Genomic DNA, 15,639 nt, shown 5'->3' on the forward strand with positions numbered 1-15,639 from the left:
CTGCTACATATCTCTGAGAAAAAAACAGAGCCATGTAATCCTGCAGGCAAAATATTATATCGGTAGCATGCAGAGGTTGGCCAGGTTGTTTGTTGCTTTGCAGCGTGCACAGTAATTTCTATATTTTGCCAAATTCAGGAGGATAGTTATAGACTCCAACCAAGCCTGAATGTTGGCTCAGACATTGCGGGTTGTTTTTATTCCTAGAAAGATTACTTACAACAAATTCTCATTGCTTTACAGAATACAGGACAGTGTGTTGTGTCTCTGTCCATGGTGCTGAATTAAACTCCTGTGCTTACAAATAAAGCAAAACGTATACAGAGTTAAATACAGGTGACAGCTTTCCCTTATCACATCCATCTTCATCATAAAACAACTGCATTTAAGGGATGACATGATAACTTTATTTTGATTATCATTGCTTATCCCAGCTATGAATTGGTATCAGTGCTTGATGGTTGTTTTGAAGGGAATGCAAGTAAGGATGCAGCTTGCAGTAACAGTTAATGATAACAAATTTTACAAACATCTTCAAATCCGTGCAGGCTTGGGGGCAAGTTATGGATGTAGCAAGAAAAGTACAGCCCAAAAAAGGAGGTATGAAATGATGAAGTTTCTCCTTCTCATTACTTCTCCTACTCTCTCTCTCTCTCTCTCTCTCTCTCTCTTTCTTTCGACAATTTCTCACTTTCTCTTCTATATTCCCATCCTCCCCCTTTCTCTCTCTCTCTCTCTCTCTCTCTCTCATTCTCTCTCATTCTCTCTCTCTCATTCTCTCTCTCTCTCTCTCTGCTGCGCGTTCACAGCACTAACCTTGGCTCGACGTCAGAGCCTGTGCAGCAGTGCAGTATAATGGGAGCGCAAGCAACCCAGAGCGCCTCATAGGGGGCTGTATATCGCTGCTGTATCCTCTGCTTGGCGCTCTCTCGCCCCTCTCCATCCCTCTCAAGCAGCTCACCTCCAGCTCATGCTCGGGCTCCCCCCTCCTCTCTGGATCCGTACCCTTCGACATGGACGTCCCGCCGTCCCTCGACCCGGAGGATTGTTGCTTCTTGGCGCAGTGAAGGAGGAGAAGGGGAAGAAGGAATCATGCCGGGACTGCTAATGGATTTTGGGAAAGCGCAAGTGACCATGCCGTGATCTTGCGCATCCAGGGCCGCCGTCACCCTGCCTTGCCCAACGTCCGTAGAAGAATCACGGGGGAATCGAACCCGCGCACCGGGTGGATTAAAACCACAGTGCATTTTTTTAAAAACAACATGAAGATTACCTCCCATCATCTGATGATAACCAGTCTCGTTTTCAGGTCCAACCTCAGGCTGATCCCGCTTCTGCTGCTGTTTCTTGGTTACTCTCGCGGGATGCCACACGTTTTAAGATTTGGTAAGAACCTGTTTGTTTATGAAGCGATCACATCTGTGTCGATGTCTCATAACGTGAACGGACTGCCTGATATGTCATTGGTAAAGGGCTTTCACGTCATGCTAAAGCGAAGGTATCGGCTCATGTGTTCCCACTCTTGCACTTGTTTTGTTAGAACAAAAAAAAAATCGCATTTGTTGATGAATAGTACGGTTCTGCTCTCGTCATGTGTCATGCCATTTGTATTCACACTTTCTTAACAATTGCCTGACACCATCGAGAGTGAACCGTGTTTTTTTTTTCTTTCTTAAACACTGAAACCGAGAACTTTAAGAGAAAATCAAGCGTGTCTATCACGTAAAAAAGCAAAACTCCGGTGCAACAGTTCACGCTTATGAGCAGCCGAAGAAACTCACTCTCTCTCTCTTGTGTCTCCTTCGCCTCTTAAACTGCTGACACCCTAACAAATCCTCCGCAGTAAATGTTTACATGTGAACATTACCCCCGGAGTGCGAATCAATCACTCCGATCTGTCACTGTGGCCTGATCAATATGCCGGGCACTACTTTTTTCATTGCTAATCCCTCTGAACTGCAAACCAGCCGAATTTCCCGCGTGCACATTTCTGTTTATGTATAACCTTATCGATAAACTCATACATCCGGTTTGCTTGGCCACGTCTGAGTTTAAACAAATGTAATCGAAAAGCATCTCTTCCACTGACAGTACTTAAGTGTAGCTCATTAGCCTTAAAATTGATTGGGCACTTCCCTTCAAGAACTGTTGCAGTGGAATGAAAAATTGACAGAGGAATGATTTAATTAAAGTTGATGGTTAAAGTAGCCTACTTCCTCAACACCTGCTGCTCCAGTGCATTGCTGCTGATCCTTATAGGTTTAGTATTTTGCCATTATCGCCTGTGTTTCTACTCTTAAATCACTAAATCACTAAATCACAACCTCTTGTGGTTTGATCTGCTGCTTAATTAGATCCGTCTGGGGATGGTTGTGTTTTGCCTTTCTCTGCTAACACACGGAGAACATCTTGGAGTGACAGGGGTTACCCCCCCCCCCGAACAGCCCCCCCCCCCCCCCCCCCCCCCCATCCCAACAGTGGATGTCATCAAGTGTTGACAACACATCCTTACAATCCCACAATCCCCCAGAGGGTCCTGTTTAAAAGTCAGGTTGCGTCCGCAGGAGCCGCCGCTATGGCAACGGGATGTGCTTGTCTTCCTGCTGCATCTTCAGCCTCCGATGTGCTATTTCTCGTCTCACACGTTGTCTGACAGACCCTGAGCATCTATTCACTAATCTGCTGGGGATGGAAAAGTCCCAGCGTGATACTATTTGACACTAAAGTTTACCGGCTGGTAGATGATGAGTAAAATCTGCCGGGGAAACAGTTGGGGTTTAAATGATAAAATATCTGCAAGATTGGCCAAACTTTTTCTGGCAACTGATGATTCTAATGTGTACTTATTTACGTGGTTGATAATGTCAAACAGATTATTTTGGAGATCCAAAATCCTGCCCTATATGACAGGTTAGATTTGCAAGGCATCAGGTATTAGAAGCATGATAAGGATAAACCGTGCATGATAAAGATGGAATCATGACACTGTGATCTTTTGAATTTCGGTTAAGCTCAAGCTTGGTTATGCTGGGCTCTCTATCTCGGGTCCGACAAAAACCACTCTTCAGGACCATGGATAGCAACCTGACTTCCTTGAAGCTTGGCCCCAGCCCTGTTGCTGAACAAAAAAAGAGATTGTTTCTTGTCTTTATGGAAGAGCATACATTTTAACTAGCTTTAGTCCCCTGGTTTTCATACAGTATCATTTCTGTCACTACAGTCGAATCAACTATACATCTTTTTCTCGGTAAGATGGCTCCATCTTGTGTATTGTAATTTATTCTCTTTATAAAACATGATACACGTGTCTGTCTTTTGCTTGTAAAGGGATGGAGTTACAAAAGAGACAGAGATACATGCCGATAGGGATGTGTGTGGGTGATATTATCAACACAAGAAAATGTATGTCAGTGTGTGTGAGCACTTGTTCTGTGAGAAAGAGGAGCGTTAGAAAAAAAAAAAAAAAAAAACGCCTTAAGAGACAATGGAGTCCTTTTTTCCCTGTGCGTTTCCTGTCCTACAGGATGTGCTTGCTCAGCAGAAAATCCCCAGCTGCTCCTGCAGGAGGCTGGCTAAATGAGGAGGTCGTCTCCCCTGGGCCCGTCTGTTCCCTTTTCCCGCCCCGAGTTCCCCGTTCTGTCCAGACAAGCAGCTCACATTGTACAACCACAGTTCCCCTGTCAACTTGAGACCTTTACACTCGTACACACTGTAACACCAAAGCATAGTCAGCCCTTTGTGTTCGCTATCGGCCTCAACATGTAGAGCGACAAGTGTCGCAGAAGAAAAAAAAAACAGAACAAGAGGCATGTTGGCCACCACCTGCAAGCAAATGTGCTGAGCTGATTTCCACACAGAGTTGAATTATTGTGTTCAGTGTTCCTCAATTCAGAAATTGCACAGGCAATTCATTTAGTTTGTTATTGAAGTGGACCCAGGGCAGTACTCATCAGCTGAGATGAAACACACTAAAAGGAGGATCTTTTTATGACAAGTTCATACTCGCTCGTTGGGAGAACTGAATGACATTCTGCTGCCAAAGTGATACGGCAATGTGTCTCAAAAACCGAGCGGGATTTTCTTTAAATTGCCCCTTCGGTTTGCACTCCAATTCCAATTGTACAACTTGGGCCAGTTATTCAGAAAAATGAACTTGATATTTAATTTGAAGCTAAATTAAGAGGGTTTACTTATTCTTTCCCCTTTAAATTTGATCGTAATCATATTCTGAAAAGGCTGTCAGGGGAGATTGTGCAAGACTTCTTCTACACTTCACCATGGTGCAGATTTTAGAAATCACGGTTGCATTCAAGTAAAACTTTGTTTGCTAGCGGCTAAAATTAAAAGTGTTTTTTTTTTTTTTTTAACAGTCCTTCAAGATAAAGCACCGATGTTATATGTTCTTATTTAGCTTTGCTCATAAGAAATGTTCATTCACACACGCCATTAGTCATCATAGCTGCCTTTCCATCAAAGCTTATCTAGTTTAGCTCAAGGACATGTGGAATTTAGAGAAAACAAAGTCAAACAGAAGAAAGAATCAACCATGATTATGAGGAAGTGTTTGAATCCTGATGACCATAGTTGGTCTGCGGCTGTGAGGTTGAGTGATAACATTATCACTGCCATCTTCACTGGCAGACGCTGGATGTCCCTGGGCTGTCAACTGCAGCTGAACGCATTGTTGACTCAGAGAAGCTCATTTCTGCTTGTTTATTTCCTGCTTATGTTTAGATTTTTTATTTTTATTTTTTTCCCCAGCACAGACATGTCTTGGAATATTTATGACTAAAACAGCAACATTGAATTTCATTTTGGAAAGGAAAGCAAGTCCTTTTTTGCTTTTGTTTAGTCCTCCGGCAAAAAAAAAAAAAGCACAATCCCCTCAGGTTGAAGCTATGTTTATCTAACTGCTTCCACAATGCGGTGCTAGGATAAAGGTCTTTTATTACATTTCTAATATTTAACACTGTTTTCATCCCCTCAGCTTGTTTTTGCTGGCGAAATTACAAGGTTGTGGAGAAGGGTAATTTCAAGGGAAGTTTGTAGTTAATTGACTTTATTTGCTTTTTGCATCCCGCCAGCCAGAATTATCAGCGTGCTGGAGTTAAGTTTGGGATTGCAGGAATTACGGATAACACCCTGTGCCCTGGCTCACTGCCAGCACTTTCGCAGCAAACATTTAAATAGTCACAAAGCTGCTTAAAATATTCATGTGTCACTTGGCCCCGCTTTAGCTTATAGAAATATGAAACTATCTCCTCTCTGCTGGCAAATGATTTCCATGGTTTAAAAATACCCACCGTGGGTTTCAAGAACAAAAAGGAGATCTGTCTTACATTAGCATGCGGCACCATACATGGGCTCCAAGCAGGGAACTATCCGGATGAATTTCTTTAAACATGTTTACAGTCCTGAGTCTTTGAAGGTCTTGCTGTCATGCCTCAGTTACAAAAGGCTCAATGGTGATTAATTCAGGGAACAGATTTCTTGCCATTTTTAAATGGGAAATATCTGTGAGGTATGAAATTAGTTTTCTTGTGCTTAGCGTTTAGTCAATTTTAGATTTTCCAGCTACATCTGAAGAAATTATTTACAGGCAGGAGACTGTAGATGTTTGACCTTATTTTCAGGGTTACCATTTCTAGCATAACTGCCTCATCGGACATGTTTCCATTAATCAGAAAGGTATATCCAGGTCCTACATTCTTCTGCTGCCTTTTTGATGGCTGGACTCCTACAGTACATCGGCTTTCATTATTCACAGCCTATCACTCTCTGTCATTGTCACTCAAGGTTTTCCCTGTGTAACAGAGGGGGGTTAGAGGGTTAAAGCTGTCCCTTGAGAAGAGCTCTGCAGCTTGTCTTACTGCCTTCTTGTCTGGCTCTTAGTTGACTGAAGGTCATAGCTGAAAACACTCACAAGAAATCTTTTATTTTTATGCTTATTTTTATCACATGTGGAGCTGTCCCTCTCGCAATCCCACCCAGGGAGATGGAAGACAATTTGAAGTAACTGAGAGGTGTAAGAAAAGCAAAAGAAGTGTTTGTTTTAGAGGGAGGGGGAAAAAAAGAGATAGCGAGACGTGTGAGCAGGAAGAAAAACAGTGAGTGTTGAGGCCAGCAGATAGAGAGTAAAGATAGATTAGTTTGCCTGTAAGCAGTCCACTCTCAGCCCACTCGCAATTGTGGACTTTTATTGCTCTTTTCTGATGGCTTTAGACAGAAAAGGACTGTACAGTGTGTTGGGGAGATATCGTAGGAGGTCAGGAGACATGCACTGCAGCTCTGAATAAATGCCAGCAGTATAGTTTAGCAACCAGAAAATGTGCCTGTGACGACAGATACAAATGAAATAGCTTATACCTGAAGGGGAAAAAACATCAAAAGAAAAAAAGATCTATTTAGGTACCTTGGGGAACTCCTCCAAAAATAGATTTCTTCGATCTTAAGGATTCATCTATATCATGTCATTACATATTTGGCCCTCTCTACTCCCAGCAGACCTGTGGGAACCAACAAAAATCAATATGTTTGTATTGCAAATAGGAACAATGAAAAAAACTGGCAGAAAAGCAGGTAAACACTGCCAAGTCCCAATTGCCCCTCTCCTCCTTTGTGTATATCTGTCACACAACGCCATCTGTGAGAATGCAAACATGTTGAATAAGAATCGTGTACTAAAAATACATGTGTGAATAAATGATGCATGTGAATACATAAGGACTTACACACCTTGCAAGTTTCTTTAGTGTTTTGATGTAGACACGGTGAGTCGGACTCACTCATTTACTCACAGTGTAATATATGTTTGGAACAGGCTGTGCCATAAGATGCTATATTGTGCCACACTTTGCATCATTCATTGGAGGAACATTTAACTTCATAGGAGCTCAACTGCAGTAATTAACCATTAAGTGGTTTCTTAATAGAAGTGTAACGAAGATTGCTAGTTGAAGGTTTATTTTGGAAGCTGGCGATAGTGTTAATTAAGAGCCAGAGTAAATGTTTACTGTATATTAGCTGCATGTAGGAGGAGGCATTGATTGCCTTTGGTTGGGTATGTTGGTTGTGTTGCTGACTTGCTATAGGGGCTCAGTGTTATGTATGCATTAATGATGTTATCCATGTGGAGATACATGTTTTTAACTGTGGTAATTACGTGTGAATTTCAAGCCTTCAAGAGTAGGTAAAAGATATTTTGATTCAGATAGACTGCAAATGAAAGCATTGACGTCCAACAACACGGGAATCCAGAAGTCAATCGATTGCAGAAAGCCCTCCTGTGTTCAGGTTAGGCTGTGATGTGATTCACCTTCATCTCCAGCCAGCTGAATAAAGGAGTAAGAGGAGGAGAGAAGAAGGAGGAGGGCGAGCCACCGACTGAAAGGAAGAGAAAGCAAGAGTTCGGGCTCCCATTGACAGCACAGCCGGTCGGATGTATGAGCGTTTCTCTGTGTGAACCAGCGACACAGGGGGAAATGGGCTCTGTGGGAGGACGTATTGAGGCAGGCTTACTTAAAAATCATGTTCTTTGAATCAGCATGACGCTGTATTGTCCACGAACCACCGGGGTTATGCAAAATGTCTCCTCCTGCTATGTTGAATTTCAGTTTTCAGTTCTTTTTCTCCTTTTGCTCAGAGGGTTTTTAAGTATTTGTGTAGCCTTCCCTAAATCAGCCTTTGAATGTCTTTTGTTTTCAAGACATTTGTGTCAGGAAATGGAATAAATGAGGAACATGGATAAAAGACAAAACAGATTAAGCTATTGTAAAAAGACCACGGAAGAGATCTCAAGTGTGTCTTTGTATTTTTGCAGATCAAGCTTAAATGTTCAACTAACTACACTCCTGACTGAAATATCCATCTGGGTTTGTCGGCTTGAAATGACACACGTCCCAATTTTATGTGTTAGACCAAACAATCCAAGCCTTATCCACGACGGCCGACTGAAACAGACTCCCCATCTTGTATCTGTTTCAAGATTTCGAGAAGACATAATGGAGCCAATTTCCTTTGTGGCATTAGACATACTACAAACAGCCTTTGCTTTACGCACAACAAAAGACTCTAGATTCCTTCCCTTGTCTAATAGGCAATAATAGAAAATTCCAGATCAGAAAGAAAAGATGAGATCACCTCATTTGTTTTTATTTTACCTCAAGATCCTTTCTTATTTATTAAGGAAATAGATTAGCGTGCATATTTGAGGAACTTTATTATTCAGTCTTTTTTTTTGGCATTGATAAGCCTCTGGCTGTTTTTCTTCTCAGTGCAAGTAGCTTTCATTTCTTTCTCCCTCTGCTCCCATGCTGTTGCCTGTGTGTGTTTGTAGAACAAGCACAGAAAAAAAAAGGACACACCTTTGCAGCAGCAAAGAGCAGCATATTGACGTGTACCTGTAGCTCTGATTATCTGCTTGCTTGTGTACAGCAGTAGCTGATGGGAGGCTGATGAACCCAAACCCGGAGCTGACATTTCCCTGGCCTGTGGCTGAGGGAGAGGCAGGGGGAGGCAGGTGTCCGTTCAGGTCTAATGGGCCATCCATTCAGTCGTTTAATTGAGTGTCTTTTATCTGCCTCCAGTGACCTCTTTTATTCTCCATTTCTCCCTCTCGGTTTCCTTCGCTCATCCGTTTTTTTTCCACGCCCCTCCCCTCCTCTCTTTCACTCTAAACTCTCCCTTTTTGGTCGTCTGACAGAATGCCTATCTCCCATCTACAGCTTACTCCAACTCCAGGCACCATGGCCGTCACCTGTTGTTTTGTGAACAAATCTGACAGGCTGTGAGGAAACATTGTGACAGCGATGTGCACTCAGCATTAAATCAATAGCAAGAATCCAGACAAAAAGAGAGCTTGCAATCCATTCTGTCCTTTCTACGTTTTTTGTTTTTCTTTTGTCCTTTCGCTGTCCTTCTCTCTGTATTGTCTTTGTCTGTTTTTGGCTCTCAGCTTGTCTCCTGGTCCTGCCCCTCCACTTTGTTCTCTCACACTATCATCACGCCTCACTTTCCCTCTTCCCCAGGTCTCACTGTCCTTGCACACAAAGGCAAAAATCCTCAGATGACACACAGAGTCCAAATCTTTATTTCCTATATTTGAAATTCAAAGCAAAGACTACTTTTTCTGTCTCACATTTCCATTGGACCTGTCCAATCTTACTGTGCCATGTAATACTAAGGCTTTATAATGTTCTCAGACATTTATGGTTACATCATTTAAACTGGCCTATATGGCATCATTTTCATCAGTCTTCAGGGCAGGTCTTGTTTCTTTTCTTCTAAACATACATGTAGGGTGCATCATTTTAAATGACAGACATACTGTCGCTCTGTGGAGGCAAAATTAAAACAATATGAATTAACTGCAAATGTTCTGATACTATTTTTACACCTAGATTCTGATAGCTAAACTTTAGTATGGGTTAATATTAAGTAATATTTGTAAGAGAAAAAATACATGAAATAAACTGTGCATCAGGTCACTTCTAGCCTTGTATTTATGTGAAATGCTTGCTATCATTATTGCATGGCCTGACTTGGTACTTTAGGATTTCTATACCCTGAAAACAAGCTGACAACCTAGAAACAAGCCAAGCTGTCATATGCAGCATCTCAGCTAGCCGCCTCTCTTGACATCGTCCAACAGAGAGTATCAAACAGAGACTTTCTTTAACATGAAACTTGTTAGCAGCTACACTGCCAATATGTTCTTTTGACCATTAACACAAATAAGTTTGTCCAACAGGTGACTTCTTCTGCCCAGGAAAAAAAAACATTCTTATATTCACTTGCCCGCAGACATATGATGACACATCAGCCTTTGGCATCGGTGTGTGCCGCTTTATTTGCAGATCGGTCAATGTTTGTTAACAGGATCGATACTTGACTGGAAAATACTGATGGAAAATATTTGCCAGCTAACTTTCACTTCTGGCTAGCATTGTTTTAGTTTATTATTGACACATAGAAATACCGGAATATAGCTTGAGTTTAAAGCTCTTATACTAATTGCAACTACATAGTATCATATCATTTTAATAATAATATAATACTATTAGCATGCAGGCTACTTAAAGAAAGGTGGAAACATACTTTTTAGGTTGTTCAAACCATTTATTTTATCTGATGGATGCATCTGCTACTACTAAGTTGAAGCTGATCCTACTTGTAAGGTCGTACATCTGACAATGATTTCTACATTTAAAGAAGTCTAGGACTAACTGAAGGAACAATTTCTGAGCAACATAATGCTTTCTTTTTTTACTTGAAGAAATGTAATAAGAGGCAGATTGATTAATCAGCCAGCCGATATTAGCATATCACATGACTGTCAGTATGTATATGGTATTTGATAACTACATTATAGATTATCAACCTCTAAAGTTTGAAGAGATCTAAGGAAGCCAATGTATACCTCAATTTTGAATATTGGTATCGGCCCCAAAAAGCTCTCATTGGACCAGTCCTACTTCTTATTGTTTTTAGCATTTCAAAGTCAGTGTAAACCAGCTTCTTTAACATTTCTTAAACAATGATAATTCCCACCTTTAAGTAAATCTACATTTATGAGGTCAAAAATTATAATAATCAGACTATTAAAATCCTCTCTCTCTCTCTCACTCGCTCTCTCTTTCTCTCTCCCTCTCTGTGTGTGGCCCAATAAAAACCCAACTGTGCGCATTGAAGAGCCACATCCTGAATTAATTCTTGACCTTTTGCTCTGACTGGGAGATAACATCTGCCCTGATACAAGAAAGAAATTCTCATTTTACAGCCATTTTGTTGAAATTGACAATGGGAAGAATGTAATACAGGGCCATTTTGATGAGCAGGAGAGCAGCGAGAATTAGAATGAGAGCGGCGAAGGACGATAGAGTCTTGTGTAATTTGCTCTGACCTAATTGCAACATTATAAATTGAGCTCCCTTTCAGCGCCGTACCAAGGTCGGCTGCATATGATATATATCTGAATCATGCTAAATGGTGAAGTTTCGGTTCATGCTGCTATCACACTCTCCATCTTTATAAATGGAACAAATGTGTGAGAGTTGTTTGGCAGGTTTTTGGAGAAACAGTTTGAATTCCCACTGCTCAACTTTCAGACAGTTTGTCTTAAGACTCCAAGATTACGGCCCGCGACGTTCTCAACTCTGTTTATTTTGGCGAGCGCTACATATTGAGGGCTAGAGTGTCCAGGAACATTCGAGACACCCTGCCTGTTCATCGTGCTTCGCACTTTTAAGCTACGCCATCATGAATTGTTAGTCCAGTAATACTGCCCCGACGTTTTCAACAATGTTGAGATAATGATTATAAACCAAGAGACACACATGCACATGAGGATGAACTCCTGCCTCGTGTAGCCTCTGGTAGATAATTAGCATCTCTCACACGTGCTTAAGCTTGATTAAAACTCAGTTTACTGTGAGCTGCACTGAGAGGTCGCCATCTGTTACCTGCCGAGGCCACCATGAGATGTACTCCAGTCATAGGAAGCAAAGAAGGGTGGCGTTTTATGTGTGTGTGTGTGTGTGTGTGTGTGTGTGTGTGTGTGTGTGTGTGTGTGTGTGTGTGTGTGTGTGTGTGTGTGTGTGTGTGTGTGTGTTGCCATGAAGAAGAAATAGACGGGGCCCATAGTAATGGCAGAGATGGGTGAGGCATGAAGCATCAGAAAGCATTCTGCTCAATAACCGCTTTCTCTTGCTCTCTATGCTTCGTATATGTGGAGCCAAATCACATGTTTTTCTGTGTTGGCAGAACAATCTCCTGACTGCAGTTCGAGGAGTTGTGTTATTTAGTTGAACTTATAACCTTGCCACTACAGTTTTGGGAATACTTGTGTTTATACCTTGTTGTAAGATTGGAATTGTGAGAGCTCTGAGGCTTATGAAACCCCCATAGTGTGGGAAAGCAACTGTGCTTTTCCCCAAAATGTACATCAATCAAATCATGTTTTCCCCTCTAAAACTCTATTACATAATAGTACACCATAGCCGCAAGGTGTACATGTATATTTGTTATTTGTGTCATCTTGTGTCATGATATACCCAAGAATATTCGGGGCATGCGAGGAAGCATGCATCCAAAAGTCTCACCTATCTTTGTCGTCTTAGATGGAAAAGTTTTCTTAAATGTGCCACAGAGAAACAACATAAAGACAACTGAAATGTCTTTGCTTGCACAGAGTGAAAATCATTTATGAAAGCTTGACTGCATGCTCTCAGGGAGCACTGAATGATGTCAGGAAAAAAAAGCACAAAATGCATTAACACCTTTCTGCGCGTTACAGTACAGCTGTTACCTCTGGCTCTTTTAGTCTTGGTTGGATTGTGTGTATCAGGAGCTTACAGAATTCATATACAAGGTCACTAAATGATGATCCAAATCCAAATTCCGTCCTGCCTGGCCCGAACTTGTTATTTTATTTTGATGAGCGCCTCAGTTTAACAGCATACACCAGCAACTTCAGCAGCCCTGTAAAGTCACAGACCATGTTGTAAAGAATTTAACTATTAGTATTTGATAATCAGCTGTTGACTGCCTTTAGACGTTGATACAACTACTTGGATACTTAAAAATATATTGTACGGAATAATATCTTAAGGTCGAAATGTTCTCCGATGGAAATGTTCAAAAACCAGATCTCATTGGGTCATAATTGAATACCCTTGATCTACATGTTGTGACTGTATCCCTTTAAAAAGTTTGTATAGCAGAGAACAATTCTAAACCATCATGACATATCACAACCAACATTTGTGAAACATTTCAACCAATCCACTTCTTTTAACGAAACACAGAGCAATTTGGACCTGAGATGGAACAGAAAATAAGATGGAAAACAAACAAACGTGTCTCTCACAGCAAACTGTGTTCAACCTCCAAAAATAGAAACAATTTGGACCCATTTCTCACTGGATGAAAATATTCAAGTCAACAATTCACAATGAAAAATATTTCTGTTTTTTAACATATTACTGACCAGTATGATATGATGGCTGGCAAAGTAGACGACTTAAGTATTGGAAAAAAGGCAAAGCTGAATTAATTAATTTTACACATTGTGTGATTCTACCACAGTTCCACCATCATTACACCTTAGTACATACACATTGCATCAGCAATAATAATGTAATATACTGTATGCATCCCAGTATGCAATGTGACATGGCATTGAGGCCTTGTAGAAGCACACTAACACGCACAGGGATGATCTGCACCTATACATACATTGCCTCCCTCATTCCTCCAACATACCTCTGTGACTACCATCAAGCACTCCACCTCCAAGCATTACATATTTCAAGGAAAGGCATAAGAGGGGCGAACATATCCCTCCTTGAAATGGGCATTTTTAGGAGGCTAGTGATTGATGAGTTGATCAACAGAAAATGAACTGATGACTATTCCGACAATCTTCTGACAATCATCTCCTCCGAGCAAAAATGAAACTCAGAGAATCAACACCGTTTTTCATCCCAAAATGTCAACAAGAATTTTTCTCATCTTCTCTGACAGAGAACTGCATTTCTTCTGTTTTTGAAGACTTTGAGACGCCACCTCAGGGAATCGTGATGGACATTTTCCACAGCTTTCTAATATTATACAGAACAAACAATTCATTGATCAGTGGAATATGATTGGCATGTATGAAGCAGGAATGAAAATAGAATAATTGGCAAATAATTGTTGTTTTTTTTATTTGCATTGATGTCAATCACAGGGGGAGAAAAATCTATTGAAACATGTTTGTCACGAGAGATCCAAAAAGGCTTTGGTCTCTCACTATAATTCTCTTGATGTTGTCTAAGCACGGACTTGTAGCTTTTTGCCTCAATTGTTATTGCAGGATAGTTACATGATGGTAGAGAGTTGCTCCGAAAGAGTTTTGATACATGGTAAACTATTTTTGACCTCATGTTGTTTTAAATCTCTTCTTTAAATCTCAGAGGCAGGCTGGTATTTCTGTTAAGTGTTTTAGCGTTTGGCTCTTTCTGCATGCCTATGTGGCTTAAAGGAGCTCTTCTAATCTCAAGAGCAGGCACAATTTTTTCTGAGATATGCATGTGTGTGCGCAGATGAGTGTGTGTGCACTTAGCTTTTATACGTCTTATTTCCACAGAATTTCTTTTCAGTCGCAGTTTGAGAGCAGTGGAGAGGCTGGAAACCGCGAGGAGACAGAAATCATTTGAGACTTCAGCGATTCAAGGCCCGTGGAAGTGTACTCACAGTTTGGCACAATTAGTACCAAAAAGGGTCCCTGCTTGACAAATTAGCACACAAATGTCAGCCGGTAGTTTAGCACATTCACAATGAGCCCTTGCAAATTAGCACATATTTAGAGGAGGGAGCTGGCGCATTATTATAAATAGAGAGAGCTGGGCAAATTAGCACATCTGTTGCCAGTGCTCAGATTTAATACACGTTATATGATCACTGGTTTCCAACTTGGCACTGGCAGTGGATTGAGGGTGGTGGCACAGATTTCTAATTGAACACTATATGTGTGTGCTCATTATAGCAGATAGATGGGATTGACCTTTTGGCAATGCTATTGCTAATTATCAGGGTTAAAGTCAACTTTTGTGTATCTCTGAATCTCACAGGGAGGTGTGCATTTTTAAATTCTCCCCATCAGTCACTTGTGCAGGACTCAGTTGTTTCTTACCTGACAGTCCTGTTTAGTCTCAATCTTTGTGGTGCGTGATTGTGTGTGTTCTTATATGTTGCTTCAAGTGTGTGAGTCACCCGGAGGCTTAGTGTCCGACGGTGGCAGGTGACAGTCCAGTGTCAAGAGGCTTTAGGGAGACACAGGGGGATTCAATTCCTGAGAAATAAACACACAACAAGCCAAACAAGTTGGATAACAAGAGCTAAACTGCTGTTCAAATAAGCTGCTTTTTAATGGTTTCATGTCCACTTTACTCTAACAGAGCGCTTGATTGTTTGCTGACTCACTGGGTTGCTCGTTTGTTGTTGTCTTTTGTTTTCAGCTGGTTTTCTTTGCTGAAAGATCTTTTTCTTTTAGCTTTTTATGTCATGAACTTTCCTGCTCAGGGAATTCTATTGTCTCCTTATCATATCATAATATTTCACTCCATAGCGATTACTTCTATGTCTCTAATTTAATTTAAGTTTGGCACTTAAATAAGTTTACCAGACCCAGCCAAGATCTTTATCAAGTGTCTCTACAGAAAAATGTTACTCTATTAACCAAGTTTACTGCTTTCCTTATCATGCTCTTACACAACCAAAGGCCTGCAAGATAAGATCTCTGAGCCCTAGCCAGAAAAGAAGTAGCTGCTCCAACACACTGTGATGATGTATCACCTGCGTTCAAAATGGAATTAAATTGTGTGTTTCTCTCCACATTCGCATGTAGATTATATCGGAGATGATTGGCAAAGAAAATATTTTTTTTATGAGAAATAAAGTTTTATAGCAGAACTTTGTGATGTTGAAAACAGCTTGAATATATATATATATATAATTTATTTTTTGTCAGAATATGCAGATGTTTCGTATTTTTTATATCACTATAACAACTAGCGAGCATCCTGCACAGTTTTACATGGGCTATAGTGAGATTTCTGGGGATCTTTAGGGAGAAACAGAATTGACCCTCATGCAGCAAAG

The 15,639-nt window shown here is 40.9% G+C and overlaps 1 protein-coding gene across 2 annotated transcripts in view; it reads left to right on the top strand.

The window, feature by feature from the left end:
* Positions 1-809: 809 nt before the first annotated feature.
* Positions 810-15,639, top strand: part of LOC306819957 (glutamate receptor ionotropic, kainate 2-like) — a 68,304-nt gene continuing 53,474 nt past the window's right edge. For both annotated transcript variants that reach the window (XM_079337583.1, XM_079337584.1), the window contains exon 1: positions 810-1,386. In XM_079337583.1, coding sequence (XP_079193709.1) covers positions 1,263-1,386 — 124 coding nt within the window. In that variant the 5' untranslated portion in view covers positions 810-1,262. The remainder of the gene's footprint in view (positions 1,387-15,639) is intronic.

Source organism: Symphodus melops, assembly GCF_947650265.1.
Source record: "Symphodus melops genome assembly, chromosome: 1".
Taxonomy (NCBI): domain Eukaryota; kingdom Metazoa; phylum Chordata; class Actinopteri; order Labriformes; family Labridae; genus Symphodus; species Symphodus melops.